This window comes from Helobdella robusta (assembly GCF_000326865.2).
Source record: "Helobdella robusta unplaced genomic scaffold HELROscaffold_119, whole genome shotgun sequence".
In the NCBI taxonomy this organism is placed as follows: Eukaryota; Metazoa; Annelida; class Clitellata; order Rhynchobdellida; family Glossiphoniidae; genus Helobdella; species Helobdella robusta.
The window spans coordinates 31,895-52,782 of NW_008703660.1; the positions used below are offsets into that span (position 1 = coordinate 31,895).

A 20,888-nucleotide genomic window follows, 5' to 3' on the forward strand; every position below is an offset into this window, starting at 1 on the left:
ACCTACTAGTTTGATTTGGTTTATGCTTCTTATAAATTACATGAAGCGCCTGTAAGACTGGTTTGATCAGGTTTGAGAATGAATGATTTTCTTAGAAAGAGGCAACGAGTTACTTAGAACACATATTCTGACAGAAGGTAGTTGTTTTCCCATAGATTTGAAAAAATCTCAAATTCTCATTTGAAATTCATCAAATTAAACATTTTTCATAGTAAACTTAGTTAGTTTAAACTCAGTAAGCTTAAACGCAATCATTTGTCTAAATTTTTAGCCAACTTTTATTTTTTGTATATTGTATTTATTTGTTATTAATGTTATTACAACATTGAAATTCAACTACCAATATTTTCTTCAATATTACTTTTTGTAATCTTTCTAATTTATTTCCTAAGTACTTATAAACTAATTGATTGATTGATTGAAACGCACTTTCCACTGCTGTAATTCAATTTTGTTAATTTCCATTTCAGATGAGAGATGAACAGTTAGTTGTAAAACCTATTGTAGATAGATAACTTTGATACTTAACACAAAATGCAATTCATCAGAGATACAGGTACATTGTATCTTTTGGTTTTTACTTTATTTTGTTCAGTGCTGGGAAGCACGAACGACAGTGCAATATTCGATTTACATGAAATTGGTCACATCACGGGATTCAAAGTTGAGTCCTCTGAAGTCAAAAGGTACGGAGAGGAAGATGACATCGTAGAATTCAGAGCACAAATATTTTCAGATGCCGAAGTAAAAATAAGATTATTTGGTTGCAATTTGAAAAATAACAGCATGCTCTCTTTCACGACAATGAGAGGGAAAAAAGATGAAGATTGCACGGAACTGAGGTCTACAGACGTCTTCTCATTATCTCTTTCAGGCATTGCAGCAACATCCGCAACTGCAGTCATAAATCTTCCGATTCGTGCAAACATTCATTCTGAAGTGTATTATTTTTGTCTCAAGGAACTTCCCTCGCCAAAACTTCTCACCAACAGTAGCATCGACTTGAGACAGATTTATATCTTCCGACATCAAGGCAGCGACGAATGGTTGCAGATAATATCGATCGAACGACCCACCAAGTCTCACATACTACCCTTCTGGCTGCAGATCATATCCGTCATCTGCCTTCTCATCTTCTCCGGACTGTTCAGCGGTTTGAATTTGGGCCTGATGGCTCTCGACGTCACTGAATTAGACATCCTCATCAACTCAGGAACCAAACAAGAGAAAAAATACGCCAGGGCTATTTTGCCGCTGAGAAAAAAAGGTTTATAAAAATAAATAACTAAAAATTATTTTATAAAATTATGAAATGAAAACGAACTTTTTAACTTGTTTTGACAAGGAAACTTTTTGTTGTGTACCATACTGTTGGGAAATGTGTTGGTGAACAACACGTTGACGATTCTACTGGACGATTTGACGGGCAGTGGATTGGTGGCCATCTTGGGGTCAACTGTGGCCATCGTTGTCTTCGGAGAGATCATTCCGCAAGCTATATGTTCGAGATATGGATTGATGGTTGTGCTACGTTTTGTAAACTAGTCAATATGTTTCTAGAATTGTTAAATAATTTCAATAAAAAATTTATTTCAGATAGGCGCGAAAACAATTTGGTTCACGAAATTTTTCACCATCCTTACCTTCCCTCTGTCTTATCCAATCAGTTTGATCCTTGACTGTATTCTCGGCAAAGAAATAGGGTACGTCTTCAATAGAGACAGGTTGAGAGAACTGATCAGAGTGACTGAAGATAAGATTGATTTGGAGAGAGACGAGCTAAAAATCATATCGGGCGCTTTGGATCTGTCGAAAAAAACAATTGCTGACGTCATGACGAGGATTGATGTGAGTTTGTGTGTGCTAGGCGTGGTTTTGATGTTGGTATAAGTTTATTTATTTGTGTTAAACATCATTTTGGTGTGGATGAATAATTAAGAGCTTGAACCAATTAAAACTGATTTCATGCAATTGATGACTTCAAATTAATTTATTTAAGTTATTAAGTATCAAAATGGAAAACATCATTGTGAAGAAGTAGTAAAATCGCTTAGTTTTAGTATAAATGTCCTTCATCCACCGCAAGGTTTTCACCAAGTAGTGTGCTACAACTTTTAATTTTTATTAATTTTATAAAGGAAAAATATTTCTCAAATATCAGTTACAGTTACTGAGTATATAAAAGTTTACAGTAACTGAATTTATTGAGGATTGAAAATATATTTGTAGAATTATTTAAGTTTTGCGATATAAACAGACTTCCAGTTTGCGTGAAAAAACGCATCACGTACACTTCAATATTGATCTGAATATATCATCATTCAACTAAATTATTAATTTTTGTAATATTTGAAAAACATTAACAAAAATTTAATTTTGTACCCTCCGAATTGCAGGATGTATACATGATAGAGGAGAACAGTTTACTGAACTTTGAAACTCTCAACCAAATCATTTGCTCCGGCTACTCACGGATACCAGTGTACAGTGGGAGCCGCCACAACATCGTCGCCATCTTTAACGTTCGGGATCTGGCATTCGTTGATCCGGACGACTGCACGCCACTGAAGACGATCCTCTCCTTCTACAAACACCCACTCCATTTCTGTTCCATCGACACCAGATTGGACGTTATACTTCAAGAGTTTAAGAAAGGTTTGTTGGGCCATACATACATACATTGTAATGTCATTAACGAACATTCTTTATGAATTCAACTAATAATTTCAAGTCAGCTTTTGCGTTTTGTTGGCTTGCAAAACTTTCTGTAGTGGAATTTAAAATGTTCGGGCTATCAGGTTTTTATTGCTTGAGAAAACTGATGAAGTTTGTGAAGATCATGTTTTATGAATATCGTTGCGTAATGAATGTGACTTATGATAATGGACCGCATACAAAAGTGCCTTCTCGAAACATCTTGCGACAGTATGCAGCAGTAGGTTCCTTGATTATTTTCGACGCAAATAAATCCTACTAAGTGGAATGCTGCTGTCAGATGTTATTAAATTTACAGAAAAAGTTTAATGACCTTCTGTTCTTTTATTTTGACTCCTAGTAACATTTTCAAACGAACTTTGTGAAATGAAGATTATTAATTCTCGAACGTTTGTACGTCATCGTCCCAGGAATAGCCATTGAAAGTAATTGAGCTGGTTCTTCTAACTTATTTCAAAACCTTCTTTCTACACTGAACTTATTACCGCATTAGTGTACTGTTTGTAATTGTTTTAATCATTCAAACATTTTGTTTTGGTTGAAATAGATTAAGTTTTGTTTAGTGTAGGCTCATATCAGGCGACCTTAAGAAGTTTTGAAGAGATGTTTTCCTCTAGCAATAGTAATTTTAACAGAAAATATTTACTGCTTTTTAATATTTGAATCAAATTTTGAACCAAAAGTATTGGTAGGAAACATATAAATACTAGTCGATCAGTCTTCGTGTGTATAACACTGGCTCAACCCATGAGCATGTAAAATGCTCAGAATTTAAAATAAAATTTAAGTGGTCTCAACATTTTTGCTCCATCGTTTGTCATCATTTCATTGCTTCGTTTTTGTTGACACATCTTGTGGCTAATTACAATGAAAATTTTTATTCTCTTCAAATTATTTTTTAAAATGCTAGAAATTAAACTGATTGCACTGTGTAGCGGAATGAGCAGAAATATATTTTGAAGATTGTTGGCGGCAAAATTGCATGCTGGCAGGTGGCCTTATCAATTGGAAATGAAATATGCAATCCAGATTTTTAATCTCGGCGTGAGTGGAGTGTTGTACTTAAAATTATTCTATTAGAAAATATTTTACATATTCACCAAAAAAAAATTTTTTAATTTCTTTTTCGTCATTTTGAACTCAAACTGCTTCATTCACACTCTTTTCTGAAGTCTATTTGAGAATTTATCATGTGACAACGTGTTTGTTTGTTGTTTACAAGTTCGCTCGTTCATTCGTTCACTTTCGTTCGATCGTTCGTTTGATCGTTTGGTTGTTAGTTGCTAGAGCCATTCATTAGTTTTAACTTTTAAATAACTGTTTATACAACTATTCAGCAATTTATTTTCTAGCTCGTGGTCTGTTTGTCACAGGCTCTGCGATCCAGTGTGGTCTTTTAATTCTCAACTCTTGTATGAATCGTTTCATTGTTAACGTAGAATAAATTCACTGCTAGCTAGTGTATTGAAATTTGTTATGCACGCTACAAGTTAATCTGATTTTGAAATACTGCTTGGATTTAATTTTTACGGCATGTTAATTTATTTGAATTTAAAATTGAGATGGCAACCAACAAATCGCTGTGTTTATTATAACTTATTGCTTATGAATTCCTCATGATCTATTTATATTTTCATATAAATCACGTTTTTTTTTATCTGAAATGTGATTTATGAAATTTTGAACAACATTTTTATTTCAATTAGAATTTTTTATTACATTTTTAATCCCTTTAATACCTTTGAAAATATTTTGACAAAACATTGAGTATGTTTTAATTCTATTTTTTTTTCATTTTGACATTTTACCAAAATTACGACAAAGATTTTATGCAGTGGAAAGTCTTTTGAAAATTGTTTCCTTTCAACCATTGGTCTCCATTGTTTATGGATGTTGGTCGTTGACCATCCACACTAATTTTTTCAATTTTCCACTCATTTTCTAAAAAGTATTTAACTTATTTTAAACTATTGGGAATCATATTATTATTATTATCATCATATGTGCAAAAATCAAATGTATGAATTCAATTAAATATGAAAAACTTGAATAAATTAAAATAATTCAACGTTAATTTCAAGGTAATTCCCATATATCTATTGTCCAAAAAACCAAACCGAATCGTCACTGTACGAATAACGGAGACAGCAAGACGAACGCTTCCCAGAACAACCACCACAAAAAACTTTCAAAGGCAGAAGACCTGAGGGCTAAGTTGATTTGCAAATGCAAACAACGACGCAACCGCAACAGCAGCATCAACAGCAATGCCAGCGAATCACCAAGCAACGCATCAACAATCTCTAACCACATTAACACTAACGTCAACAACAACAACAACAACATCCACGACAACAACAACAACAACAATAACAGCAACAACATTGAGAAAACAATAACGGAAGCTGATGATGTGGCTCCTGAGGACGAGACTCCTGACAATGTCGGCATCGTCACACTTGAAGATGTCATTGAGGAAATCTTGCAGTCAGAAATCGTTGACGAATTTGACATGATATGTGAATAATTATTTCATTTATTCTATTTAATTAATTTATTATGTTTATTAGTTTTAATTATACTGAAATTTTATTTCATATTATATTCAAAAGTTTATTCACAGTGATTAGAATCTCTTTAACTAGCAATTGGGAGCACGCTCAGTCATTCACTCAATCAATTTATTATATTCCTTTGTTGTCCAACCAATCGTTCACACTTCTACTTATTGCTTAAAATGTTTTACAATATACTTACATTTACTGACACACTCACCTAATCCAAACCTTGATAAAGATTGTTATATGGTCAACAGTTTAACTCAGAATGTAGAGCGTCCTACCGAATTTTTGTTTTGAAGAGTAAGGCGCTGTGTAGTTGTTCAAATGCAGACCATGAATATTTGAAAAAATTCGAATGCTCACACAATGTTTGAGAGCAAATGAATTTGAGAAGGAGTTCAGAGAAGGAGTTTTAAAACATTTAGCTATATTTTGAGCGTTTATTTATTCACCCGTTCATGTTTAGTTTCATGCACTTAATATTATTAAACTATTTAAACAAATTTGTTGTCATCTGACAGCTGACAATCGAGCAAAGTCTCCAGTGAAGAAGAGGACAACCTTCGACTTCTCCTTGCTTCACAAGAGTAGCAAACACAACTTGCTGTCGCCGCAGATGGCGCTGGCCGCTTTCAGATTCCTATCTTCATGTGACTAACTCGTTTGTTTTATGAAGTTTTTGAATTAAAAGAATAACTATTGAGACAAATTGTGAAAGTTTGACGAGGGGCTTGCGAATTGTTGCGGCGACTTGTGTTTTAAACTGAAACGGCATTATCAGCCAGTAAATTTTGAAGCAGTTTCTAATTAATGAGAATTTATCAGTAATTAATCTACTGACTTCATTTTTTTTTGCAAAAATTGTTTTAAATGTTAATAATAATAATGAGCCAATAAAATTGAATTAACGAACCAAACGCACAGCCGTTTCAGCTTTCCATCCCGACATCATATCAGAAAACGTCCTGCAACGACTACTGAAAGAGAACGTGGTGAAGGTCTTGAACCTGAAATCCTCGGCCTGCCACTACCTCTACCAACTGAACAGCCCCACCGACCACTTCATCATGCTACTGGAGGGGAGGGTGGAGGTCGAGTTCGGCAAGGACAAGGTCACTTTTGAGGGCGGGCCATTTGTTTACTTTGGAGTGCAAGCCATTCTCGGTTGGTTTTCGAATGTTATTTATTTTTCATGTTCTAACATGTTCTAACTATTTTTCATGTTTTAAGTTTGAGAAATAAAAGCTTTCAACGTGTAAAACACATGGCAAAGAACGTTTGTTTCACGCAACATAAATCGACAGTCAACAGAATTTTCATATTTATCGTTGAAATTTTTTGTGTGAAAAGTGTAAGAGTTAAATTAAAGATGTTATATTCTTGTTTAGTAACATGTTAAATATTGTGCTCAAGACTAAAAAACAACTTTTGATTTATACACACTGTGGAGCTTTGTTGTCAGAACAAAAACGTGATTTATTGAGTTGTTTATTGAATGAAGCATGCACAGGTCACTTTATACTAGTATAAATATAAATTATTTCGTACGATGTTCTCTCTGAATAACCGATACCGTAGAACTTTACGAAAAAATGAAGAATTTTTACGCGTGAAACTGTTCAATAACCTTGTAGGACCATCATGTAAGAAGTGTTCTCAGAAGCCGAGGTTGGAATGCATCCTGGACGCCAGCCACTACTACAACGAGAAGTCATCGGAGCCGCAATGTTTGGCCGACTACACGGTTAAGGCTGTGACGGATCTGAAGTACATCTGCATCAAGAGGACCCACTACATCCTCGCTGTTCACGCTTCATTGAAGGAGAGACGTAAGAACAGTGCACCGGGCAAGAGCCAGCTGGAAACAGGTTCCTGCGATAGAGACACCAACAGCTCCTTGAGTCAGCTTGCTTGGCCGAGCAACAACCCCGATAGCAACAGCTTCACAAATAACCGTGAATATCGCAGCAGAAGTAACGTCAGTCGTGACACAAACAGCAATAGAAATTACAGCCTTCACCACAAAAACGATTCAAACATCAACAACGTCAAGATTAACGACAACAATATAAGCAACAATGAAAATAACGACAAAAACATTAACAAAATTAACAGCACAAGCGCCATCAACAAAAAACAGCGCCACAAAAGCCCAGAAAACAACAACAAAGATGAATTCGGTTCGCGAAGTTCTCTACCAGAGCGCTCAGAACTCTTGTCAGACCTGCCATCCAGCGTCAACCCGAGTTTTCACTTCAGCAAACGAAGCTCCTTGCACAGCCTCAAAGGTCCCATCATCGTCAACTCGTCACTGAGGGAGAAGAACAAGATCCGCAAGTTCAAAAACCCGCTGGCCCACCTCTGGACGTAAAAACTGACAATACTCTTGGCCTGGTGGCTGGTTCTTGATTGTCGTGATATTCAGTTGGCGGTGAATCTCGTTATGTAGCAATAAGAATAATCAATGTTAAATGAATTGACCAGAGAGTACATCGTTTGAGATTGTGTACTGCAACTCTCAGCGTAATTTGAATATTAACGTAAAATAAAATTAAATTTCAGATGTTTATACATTTGACACAACGCTGATGTAGGGAGATTTTTTTACACTCTAATGAAGTAAGCTCACCTTGCACATCATAATAAGTTTTCAGGCATTTATTAAATTGATTTTCGCGTGTATAATAATTAAAACACCCCGGCAATTTTTGTTAAAGAGAGAGAGAGAGAGAGAGAGAGAGAGAGAGAGAGAGAGAGAGAGAGAGTATTTTACTTGTGTGTGTTACCTGCTGGCGTGTTTGTATAATTTGAATGTTTTTTTACGAAATGCATGCATACGAACACTGCTGCTGCTGGCATTGTGTATAAACTCTCGTTAGCTTTAGAGTTCTGGTGATTAAAACAATTTGTTAATTATTTCCTTTAATAAAGTTAATAATTTCTGTGAATATTTACGGAATAAACTCTTTCATTAATTTTCAATAAAAACAATCGTGTTTTATTAATATTATTCTTACAATCATTGTTATTCGCAAATGATATTTATAACTATTTTTATAACCATTGGTAACAACCTTGGGATGCATTATGTAATATGTGACGAAGTACCCATGCTTCGTTTTGACTGACCATGTTAAATTTCATAAATTTTTGTTTCTGAATAAATCACGTTTCTATTCATCTATTAAGTGCGTGTGTGTGTGTGTGTGCGTGTGTGAGTGTGTGTGCGTGTGTGTAAGTGTGCGTGTGTGTGTGCGTGTGTACGACGTGATTGAGTATTTTTTTAAACTGCATCATTAACAATTCATTTGGATTTGAACTAAACAGTGAAGAAAGCAGTATAAATCTTTTTTATATTTCAACACACAATCTCTCTCTCTCTCTCTCTCTCTCTTTCTTTCTCTCTTTCTTTCTCTATCTTTCTCTCTCTTTCTTCCTATATATAATTTACTAATTTTGCATTTCTCATTATATTTGTTGCATTAATATTAATCAGTATATATATATATATATATACATATATATATATATATATATATATATATATATATATATATGTGTGTGTGTCATATTTATTCATTCAATCATAGCATTCATTCATTTTCATATATTTTTTTCATAATTCAGTTATCGAATGGCAGTTAAAACAATCCAAGCACCTTGATGTTGCTATATATATATAAAAAAAAGGTGGCAAATATTTTTCTATTTGCTCAACTGTAAATGCCCGCGAAATAAATCATCATAACTCTCTCTACCTCCGTCGTGATCTTCCACATCATATTTTTTGTTGTTGTTGATGTATTCCATATTATTATTATCATTATTATTGATTTTCTTAATGACGTCATCGTCGCCATTAACGTCGTCATCAGCATTTCTGTAATCATTTCCGGCGTCATTAAGGTAATCGTTGATAGTTTTATTTCTGTTTTTGTTGCGTCTGTCTGCTGTCGAACCCGGTGGGTGCGTGTTGCGAAGTGGCATGTTGTCGAATGTTTTTTTACTCCACCAGACTGTGGGTGATGATGAAGTTGACGATGATGATAATAGTAGTAGTAATAATAATAATGATGCTGATGAGGATGGTGATGTTTTTTGATGGTGATGATGAATTTGATGACGATGTTAATGTGATACTGCTAGATCATCAATGTGGTGATTATGGATTAAAAAACTATGATGGTGGTGGTATAGAAATCTGGGACGGAAAATAAAAGTTCGGACCTATTTTGATTATAGATGATGATTACGCCGGTGATGCGAATTATGATATCATTAATATGATTGAATTTTTTGGAAGATTGGTGAAAAGTTTTGTAATTAATAAATGGTTAAATATATATTGCCGTGTGAACATTACGTAAAGATTAATAAAAATAAATAATATCTAGCAAAATTTTTTTTTAAGTTGTGTTACTAACTGTTTCGCTTTGGAAGCCTGCTTTTCAGAGCTGTTAATGATTACATTAAATTTTCTTTAATTTTTACAGGTTTTTACGATCAATCCAATATGCATACGAAAAAATATTTTTTAAAGAAATATATATATATAATAATAATTGATATATATATATAATAATATATTTTTAAATAATATTATAGTATGTCGTCGAAGAAGGTCAGTTTTTTGCCTATTTGGATTTTCTCTTCTCCTGTCTCAAACTGCCAGCATGTTGTAGACCACCACCTCTTCTCTTGGAATGTACGATTCAGTTGCTGACAGTTTAAAAAGTTCCATGTAAATTATCGACACCACTTATAAATGATTGACAAGACAAATTTAAAATCAGCTACTTTTAATACCGTAAAATCTGAATAAACTAGGTACACAACCTCTTGAACAGAACGATAAAAGAACGTAAAGTCAAATAGACAAATTTTCTGAAGCGCACGCGCTGAGCAGACATCAAGCTATGCGAAAAAAAACTTCTGATAAAAATTTATAACGAGTGGAAATTTAATTTATCACGGTGGAAATTAAAAAAAGAGCCAAAACTTGACGTCACATAAGATTTCACCCCGGTCCCCTTATCACAAAGGGTCACTAAATGTTTGACCTCCCTTCGTGGACATCCCTTGACACAAAAAAATGTATACCTTGGCAGAAGAGTGCCGTTGTTAGCGTCAGTACAAACACAATGATGAACATTTTGTAATTCATTTTCACAAATTTCGATTGTTGAATTATTTTATTGAGATATTACTACAAAAGTCTCTGAATGAATCAAACGTATCCTCAACGCTAGAACATCTACCTACCTTATATAGGACCTCCACTTATTGAACCATTCCTATGCATAAACGTCTCAAATTTAATTTAATGAGGTAGGAGTTTAATCGGGTGGAAATTATTTTTCTTTTATAAATTGTCTTCAGATGTCGTCGCTTGTAGAAACTCTCAGTACATGTTACGAATTAATGGCATGTTGGTTATTTGATAAATTAACTGAATTACCTGCTTCGAAAAGATTCTGTTAAATTTACTCTTCATGTTTTAATTTTGTATAATTTTTAAAATATTGAACCAGAGAGAAAATTTAAATTAGGCAACGAAAAACGTGAAGAAAATAATATTTTAAGATGCTGCCATGGAAATATTGTGGGCCAGTCAACCACCCAAAAATTTGCTACTGCAATTATCATTTATATTAATTAATTAATTAATATATAATTAATATATTAATTAATATTAATTAATATATAACGTCATTTTTCTAGCGTAGGTAAAAGTTTTTTGACATCTCAAAGCTTCTTTGCCGCGAACAAGCGCGCCAGACGCCATTGCATATGAAAGTAAGATGATCTCTTTACACTGGAAAGCAACAACAGGTTTTTTTCATCGGACACCGTTTGACCGATTCAAAATACCTCGTGGTCTAAAAATAACCTACAATAATTCTTAACAAGTGATTGAAAAACATTGAATGTTCATCAACTATAAGTTAGAGTAATTTATATAAAAGTGTAGTTTATATACTGTTAAAACTCTCTAGTTTGCAATTTGTTTATAATTTCGATTCATGTTTTCACGCCACACACACACATACCACGCCAAACACACACACACACACACACAAATACAAACACACACATACACCTACAAATGTAAACTCATTCTTCATCAATTTTGTGGTTGTGAATACATCTAACGGAGAATCAACCTCGATTAAACTTCATCCATTCAAAATTTTTTTAGATTTATTTACTTAAAATCAAATATTTACCAAAAAAACAGAATTAATTAAATTTTTCGTTAAAAGAAATAAAATGCAAAATGAATGAAGTTACAAATTAAATCATTAATATTATCATTATTAACTTTATATAATTTGAGATCAGTTCGCTAGCCTGTGTACGATTCCCAAATGCCAAAAATTATTTGAAATGTTTCGCGGAGTCAATTATTAATTTAAATAATTACGAAATATGAAAGTAAATATATGTAAAAACTAATGAATTGATTGAATGAACGTCTGAATGAACGTCTGAATGAATGTCTGAAAGAATGAATGAATGAATGAATGAATGAATGAATGAATGAATGAACGAACGAACGAACGAATGAATGAATGAATGAACGACGAGCTACAGATGCAATTAGACAAGTGAGTAACTTAATTACAAAAATTTAAAAATAAAATAAAATAAATAAATTCAATTACCTGTCGAATTAATACCTATAAATCACCACACAAGTGATCTATTGTTTACAACAGTGAAAAATATAAAAAAACTAAAAAGGAATTAAATAATTATGTGACCAATAAATTAATTAATTAATTTATCAGTCAATTAATAATTAGAAAATAATATTGAACAAGGTGTAATTGTACAAAAACATCAGATAAAATACATAGAATAAACAATTCAATTAGATTAGTCATCTAATTAAATAGTAGCTCATTAAAGGTTTAATCTAATTGAACTATTAATTAATTAATAAAAAATTATTTGATTATTGATTTCTAGAATGCAGACCAAGATAGTGGTGGTATACTTGATGGATGGATGTGCTATTAATAACAACAGTAAAATGCTTATAACACTCTTATGTATTATTTACAATACATTGCTTCAATTAAACTTTTTGTTTAACTCACAATAAAGTCAACTATTGAAAGGAATAATAATTAAATTACGAATATTGTTATCGATAATTAAAATAATTAATTATTTAACTGTTGTAATAATGATAAAATATTTGGTTTAAGATATGAGGATTTAAATAATTGGCATGAAAAAAAGTTAAACAAGACGTATTAATAATAAACATCGTGCGTAAACACGTAGTAACGTAGTAATAAAATTATACTTTACAATTTAAACTTTACAAATTAAACTTTAACCAGTATCAAACTGCGCTGAATTGTTAGTACACAGATGGCATTTGGTGTCTAACAATTTATTAATTGCAGTCAAAATGTTATAAAAACACGAGTAACAAGGCTACAAAGACAAGTAATTGTCGTCTTAAACGACTTGGCTTCACGACATCACGTTGATTTTTAAAAGTCTCATCGTATTTAAATAATAATTTGTCAACTCTTTACTAGCAACGAATTAAAATCATTCACTTAGTACGCGCCTATCTGTGACAACTCAAATAATATTAACTCTTAACTAAGATGAGTTCATATATATTTAAAAATGTTAAATTAATTAATTATTTTATCATATAAAACACTCAAAATCACATAAAGGATTTGAACTGAGATGCACACACCAGAACACATACACCACACACACACACACATACACACGCACACACACACCTAGCCACACACACACACCTAGCCACACACACACACACACACACACACGCATACACACGCACACACACATACTCATAAATACACACACACAAACATACAAACTCAACACACATGTATAATACATGCATTTAACCGCACAGAATTAGATTTAAGAGTTCATAACAAAAAGATATATAATAAGAAAAGTAATAAACAGCATTATACAAACCATCAAATCCAAAAACAAATGCATACTTAAGATGATTATTTTTTAAACTTTCTCCATACATTTGCAGAGCTGTTTATGACAAAACAAATGACAGAAAAATTCACTCTCACGTGAAAACAAACAATGTTCATAGCCCAAGAATTTGTAATCATGATGATTACGGTTTGTGATAAGGAGTCTTTTACGGAATCCTTTTCCATGTTTCGTTATCACGCTTCATGAAATAAACTAAAAAAAAGTTATTCATCAATCAGTCCGTCATTTTTATAAATAAATCAGAAAGTTATTCAAGAATTGTTTTTGTTATATGTAGCAATTAAAAAGTCTTTTCAATTCTTCACCGATGAATTTGAACGAAAATTTGTACATTCAATTTGAAGCTTTCTAAAAAAATCGAATTTGTTTTTAAAGTGGAAAATATTTTAATTTTGTAAAATTGTTCACGTTAACTATAATTCAATTATAACTCACTGGAAAAGAAAGCGAAAAATTTATAGAAAAAACTTTGAAAATGTAGTGTGACACTACACACATTCTTTATAAGAGGTGCAATACAACTCATCAAATCTAACAACAAAATGTCAAGAATTATTTGACTTATTTGACCTTGAATTTACTAATGCTAAGTTTCGTTTGTTTACAAACAGGCGAAACATATTTTACCCCTGTAATTTTAAAGTAAAAAAAATATGATGCTGATGATGAAACTGTTCTGCGGAAAAAAATACAGTTTTTCTATTTTGTTGCATTTTTTAAATGCTTAATTTTGTTTCTTTATAAATGTAAATGTGTGATGATTCAATTGCGGAGTTCCTTTGTTGTCTTGTGCTGCATTCAAGTGAATAGAGAATAAGTTCCCATGTATATGCATCAGTATGCACGCGAGCACACACACATACACACGCACACACACGCACACACGCACACACACACATACATACAAACGTACGTATATATTTATACATACAATCTAGATATATATTTACTATCTTAAATAATATGAGCGTACGTGCAGAATGTGTGAGTTTGAGTGTGTATGTGTGAATTTATTTGCATGCCTGTGTAAATTTGTAATTATGTTGCAGTACGTGTGTGCGAGTGTGTGTTTGTTCGTGTCTGTGTATGTGTGTTTTGGTCAGTGAAATTTAACACGATAAAATATGTTGTATTGTTAAACTCAAAGAATATATTTTGGGGCAATATGAGGTAAGAGATGGTTGAACAACTGTTTGAATTTGACCATGAAAATTTTCCAAAAGTTTTGGAATGTCTTGAATTCCATGAGTCAGTGCAAAATGAATCAACTGCTGAAGTATCTGTAAACACATTTTCTTTGTTTAGCCCTGTCCGGTAGAATTAACTGAATTTGTGATTTGCCAACATTTAATGATTTTGCTATTGAGATTGCAGTTTCTCCGCTGTCACTCCTTTTTGAAAAGTCGTATATTTAACGTTTTAATAATAGTATTTTTTGATTTTTTTTAGATCGTTGGTCGGGTATTGGAGAAAGTCGTAGATTGGGAGTGACGCCTAATGTGAAAACAATCCGTCAGACACAAAACGGTCGGGAATGGGAGAGAGAGAGTCGTAGTAGGTTGTTGGCGAGGAGTATCACTGTACCTCACATGTGTACCGCGTTAGTAAGAAAATTAAAAAAAAAATGAAAATTAAAAATTATTGAAATGCCATTGTAAACTCAACTCTGTTTACTTAATAACAGAAAATCTAGTGACAGTTATGAAAAACATTCGGTAATTAACAATTTTGTCTACCAGCCATTTGACTAACTTATAACGATACCAAATGAAATAAAAGTTTGCCAACATGTATATGTACAGAGTAGACAACATTAGAGCAACATTAGAGCAAGGTTATTGTAACAAAACTACGTGTTTTTATGAAACCACGACATGTTAAAACCGTTAACAAATGTAATTAATTTATAAAATCACTTCAATTATTGAAATTTAAAAATAAATATTATTATCTTTATGGCTCAAATTCATAATTATATTTTTTATCGTCGGTTAAAGGAAATGCTTTCAAAATAATGCCAGCAAGTACTTTAGGTGCAAGTGAATTATATTGACAAAGTTTATTACTAAATAACAAATTTGTTAATGCGCGTATATTGTCCATCTATTTGGTTTAATCGCTGTATGTGTATGTGGTTGTACAACTTTACGAATATTTCCAAATCAAAGTTGAGTTCAAGTACTATAGTTCAACTTTTACACTAAAATTTCATGAATTTAACTAACTATAATTTTTTTTTATAAATTGAACATTGAACATTGAAAATGATCAGTCAAGAGTCAGCGTTAATTTGCAACATGCCGTAAGTTGGAAGAGTTTTTTCGGGTGATTGAAGTGCTGATACGTTTTGCAGTATTTTATACTCTAGCTAGATAGCTACATACTATCACATATCATGAGTAATAAACACGGTACATGTGCACGTGTACCGTACAAATGTATATAGATGTTTCGCATCGTCGTCCAGATGTTTTCATGTTTTCATCCTGGCACATTTTCTCAGCTGCAAATCAGCCAACTTACTTTAAATTGTAACTAGCTTTTTAATTTTGAAGCAACGAAATTTTTTCAGGCTAGCCAACTGTCCTCGTTTGTGATCCAGAAGTTGTTAACCGACTATCCAAACTTTGAACTGCCACTCCACTCATCCATTCCAGAATCTTCTTGCTCATTTTTAATTGTTTGAGATTGATCGGCAAAGTTGTTTTTCATAACTGATTTTCAATTTTTTTGTAAACCGTTGAGTAGTTTTGCATGTTTTCAGATTTCAATTCAGACATTGAACCACTAAACCATTATCAAATAGATAATATCCAAAACCACGGATTATTAAAATTTGTCTTTTACATTCTCAACTTGCAGCAGAATGAACATGGATTTTTTCCATTCCTTTCCACTTTCGGTTTGCTAACTGCATTTACATGCTTGAAGCTCTCAGTTGTTCCTACATTTTATTTGCAAAGAAGCTGAAGCACATTTGACATTTCATCGTCACCATCGTGGTCATTCGTTGGTCATATTTTTTATAAACTGAATTTAGACCATCATTTTTGCTACGCTTATGTTTAATATTTATCAATTTCATTATTTTCAGTAATTGTTTGATATTTATAAAACCTTCACCATTATAATCTCCGTCTGCAAGCGTATCTTGCTGGCGAACGTTAATAAGGTAAAACATTTTCCAACAAAACTGAAGACTGACTATTGTAGCAATCATATTTTAATTTCGAACATTAAACTCGTCACTTTAAGTTGTTCACTTTTCCAAGAGGATCATGATGTGTCAATAGATGTCCTGAGTTATTTTTATTTATTTTTTATACGGATTTCATATTTTTTTTAGCATGGTCAAAACTTCCAACCATGTTAATAAATGCCTGAGAATATATAAATTTAAATAAATGAATAATGAAAAAAATAATTAAATTCATATCTAATTAAAGCTTCAAAAAAAAATATCATTGTATTTATATTCATGGTGATGAACATTAAAGACATGTCATAGGTACGTAATCCAGAAACATAAAATTGTATTACAATTTGCAGCCAAATCAGCCATAGCAATTTTTAAATTTTCGATACAATTACGTTAGAACATATTAAATTAATTTCTAAAGTTTTCACCGATTCAATGTCGTCAAAGCTAAAATCACAGAGGTCCAATAAATCTTCAGGACCAACTGCAAATGTGATCTTTTAAAAAACAAAAATTATCTTCAACAAAACTCAATTAAAAGCAAAATTTTCGGTGCTGATAACAAAGACATTTTCACATACACAAACTCGCACGCACATTCATGCACACACACAAACGAACATTAGTTTAAACTCAAATAAATTAAAGCCGAACACAAAACCATACATAAACCACGAATACGCAAACATATCCACACACATACACGCACATACATACACGCACATACAGGAGTCATACGTGATTGTGCACATTCAACTTACACACACATACACACAAATTCCTCCACACAGATATGAACATCATTAAACAGCCCTACTATGACACAGCATGATTTGCATTTATAAGTTTGTTTGATCACGACAAAGATGATGCCCACTTATGCTTATGATATTTAAACTCAGGAGTTTATTAAATTAGAAAAAGAATCGTCTCTGCAAAACAATAATTTAAAAAAAATAGTTTCTTTGTTTTGCTAGGGCCAGTTTTCCATCAATCACACTTTTAAAAAATTTTTCTTGGAGATGTGAAAAAAATACACTGGACAATTAATTAATTTAATTTTAATGAAAAGATTTTATTTTCAAATGAGCAAAATAATAATTATACAAATCTTAAAATCATGCACTCAATAAAAACATGAAAGTGTGCGTGTGGGAGAGTGAACCGTTTGCAACTATAAAGTCATGTTGCATGTATGTACATTTTTTAAATGTATATACGTTTCTATGTACGTGCGTGCATGTGCGTATATGCGTGTATATGTGTGTGTGTATGTGTGCGTATATGCGTGTATATGTGTGTGTATGTGTGTATATGTGTGTATATGTGTGTGTATGAGTGTATATGTGTGTGTGTGTATGCGTGTGTAAGTACATACATATGTACATGTAAGTAATACACGTACAATCATGTATGTGTTGTCTAAACTTTTGTTAACAAGTTGTTGTATGAATGTTTTGAACTCCACGGACATGTATATTTCACTTGAAGTACCTTTTGTTGAGGATGGTTATATAGGTACGGACCACATGAGTTGGTCTCAAATTTTGCACGTACGTTAACGCGGGGAACATGCGCGTCGTTCTATTGGAAATTGTATCCAGTTCATTTGAGGAACATTCGTCATCATGGAAATACTTTTAGGATTAATTTCAACAGAAGAGAGGACGTGAAAAATCAAGAAGATAAACTGTTTGCAACTAAAGTAGTCGTTGCATTTGTCGTCGGTTGTGGCGGGTGAAGTTGAATGTTGGATGAGGATGTTTGGTGCTGGTGCTGCTGCTGCTGTGGAACGTTGTTCTTCTGGAGAAGTTGCTTGAAGAGGTTGGAGGCGAGGAACCTGGGGTAGGAATCTCGCTTCATGAGGGTGAAGATTTGAAGTTGGGCCTCGTCGAATGTTGATTTGTTGGGATCAATCATCTTTTTATTGATCATCTCTCTCACCTGAGCGTCTAAGCTCACCTGGTTGGTTAGTTGATTGATTGATTGACGGAGTGCTGGATTGATAGAAGGATGTGTATATGAATGCGATGTGTAATTTTATCTCTTTGTTCTACAATGTCTATTGTATCATTAAACCTGTTTGTTTGTTTGTTTGTTTTTCCATCTATCTATATATCTACATTTATTTATGTTGATAGATTGATTGATGAGTGAGTTATTAAAATTTTCAAGTTTTTAAAAAATCTATAGAAGAGTTGATGGGGATAATTAAAAATAAACGGTAACTATAGTAATTGATGTCGATATTATTTCTATTAATTATATTTTTTACATTTATTTTATATACTTTACATATTTTATTTAACATGATATTGTTATTAACTGTTTATTTAGTTAACCACTTAGTAATTTAGTAATTTAATAAATTTATTCTGGTATTTTTCAAATATCTATTCAGTATTTACTCTGAAATCTTAGTGGCTAATTATAATATAAAGTTTAAAGATTACTCTCTCCTTTGCACTTGCTTCAGAGGTTTCAACGACAAACACACACAGCGTATATGAATACGCGTGCAAACCACGAATCATACACATTGCATATGATAGGCGGAGATCTCTTTGTATTCGAACCCAGTCAGTGCAGCAGCAAGACCAGACGCCGTTAACCATTGAGCCATAACTAACCACACATTAATTATTATTTATAACCGTAGTAAAATTTGCTACCAGCTCTTTTGCTGTCCACGCAGAAACTACTTCTTAATATTTGTTAACGAACTCACATAACGATGCATGTAGTGTAATGTTTTATATTAACTTATCTAATCGTCAAAACATGCATATCAAGAAGGTAAGTAAAGTAGCTACAGTTTTTAAACTTAAGCGTCCAAAAATTATTGATATTCAAGATACGACGTCACTGAAACAACCTCTTTCGGAGATAAGATGGAGATGTAATCGTCGTATATGACCCTTGCTTTCTCTTCTATCATCACAGGGTTCGATTCCTGTCTCAGCTCTTCACAGGCCAGCCAGAATAACATGTTCTCCTCACTGTACTCTGACCTGAGGAACTCTGTGAAAATCTGTCTGCCGGCTATTTTTGAAATGTGGTTCTTGGGTGAATGTGTGCATATGTACTCGTTTGTTTGTACGTGTGTGTGTATGTGTGTGTGTGTGTATTCAAGTGTCTGTGTATGTATATGTGAATGTATTTAGATAAGAATCCATGAGTGTATTGCGTGTGCGTGTATATTTCATTTGTGAGTACGTGCGAATGTATATAGGCAAGAATGTATGTGTGTTATGTGTGCGTGAATGTATTCGTTAACTTCAATTATTTTTCTGTCTGTAAATTAGTAAGTACATCTTTATGTTTGAAGATACCTGCTCTCACGTGAGTTCGACATTGTTTGCATGACAGCTATTGATGTGACTGGGCGAGTTTAATTATTTACAAATGTGTTGCAGGGTAATTAAATGCATGACTGTGAGACCCTGTGATACTCTATCTATTGCATTATTACGTATCTATGCTACACGAAAAAGATTTTATCATTATTACTATTACTGTTTTAACATTTATATTTTCTTCTCCTTCTTCTTTTTCTTCTTCTTCTTCTTCTTCTTCTTCTTTCTCGTGCCTTATCCTTTCAAGACATTGGCGACCATCGACCTCCACAAAACCCGATCTTGAACACTTTATAGTTATTGAAATGAATATTTGTAAAGCGCCAATTTTTGGCAACCAAACCAACTAGCTTACATTTAAGTATTTAATTGCATTGATGACAAAACTTTTGCCCATTTAAGAATTTTTCGTTTCATTTTTTTTTCTGAATAAGAGTGAAATAAAACCCAAACGAGATTGCAAACTCTATTTACCGAACTTTCAACATGTTACTCAAATCCTGTTAGAGCGCCTCAAAGAGCTATTAAGTCATGTAGCGTGTGGCATCGTTTGGACATTCGCTTGCTATGTGTGGTTGAGGACATTTCTGACACTCTTTATTGTTTTTATATTTAAAAATTATATATTTGTATATATTTAAAAACATTTATATATTTGTTGAATTATATATTTATAAATATATTTAAACTACCAATCAACCAACCAATCAACCAACCAACCAATTAACCAACCAATTAACCAACCAATTAACCAACCAACCAACCAACTTACCAATTAACCAACCAACCAACCAACCAATTAACCAACTAACCAACCAATTAACCAACCAACCAACTAACCAACCAACCAATTAACCAACCAACCAACCAATCAACCAACCAACCAACCAACAAATTAACCAACCATCCAACCAATTAACCAACCAACCAATTAACCAACCAACCAATTAACCAACCAACCAAACAACCAACCAATTAAACAACCAACCAACCAACAAACCAACCAACCAACCAACCAAACAACCAACCAATTAACCA

At 32.8% G+C, this 20,888-nt stretch overlaps 3 protein-coding genes across 3 annotated transcripts; 1 reads left to right on the plus strand and 2 right to left on the minus strand.

Annotated features, from left to right (window-relative positions):
* Positions 1 to 1,086: 1,086 nt before the first annotated feature.
* HELRODRAFT_139909 (hypothetical protein) lies at positions 1,087 to 6,436 on the plus strand (the record flags this gene model as incomplete). Its single annotated transcript, XM_009013376.1, has 7 exons — positions 1,087 to 1,267; positions 1,346 to 1,524; positions 1,597 to 1,848; positions 2,397 to 2,659; positions 5,092 to 5,234; positions 5,798 to 5,926; positions 6,201 to 6,436. Coding segments are annotated over 7 exons (1,383 nt in total), but the record flags the coding sequence as incomplete, so codon positions are not given.
* Positions 6,437 to 8,981: 2,545 nt separating this feature from the next.
* HELRODRAFT_183794 (hypothetical protein) lies at positions 8,982 to 10,428 on the minus strand (the record flags this gene model as incomplete). The annotated part of the gene is made up of 2 exons (XM_009013377.1): positions 8,982 to 9,292; positions 10,377 to 10,428. The coding sequence occupies 2 exons, from the start codon at positions 10,426 to 10,428 to the stop codon at positions 8,982 to 8,984; spliced, it is 363 nt and encodes a 120-aa protein (XP_009011625.1).
* Positions 10,429 to 18,171: 7,743 nt separating this feature from the next.
* On the minus strand, positions 18,172 to 20,247 carry HELRODRAFT_183795 (hypothetical protein; the record flags this gene model as incomplete). Its single annotated transcript, XM_009013378.1, has 5 exons — positions 18,172 to 18,381; positions 19,370 to 19,536; positions 19,827 to 19,863; positions 20,011 to 20,139; positions 20,206 to 20,247. 5 exons carry the CDS (start codon positions 20,245 to 20,247, stop codon positions 18,172 to 18,174), a joined length of 585 nt encoding a protein of 194 aa, XP_009011626.1.
* Positions 20,248 to 20,888: the final 641 nt, after the last annotated feature.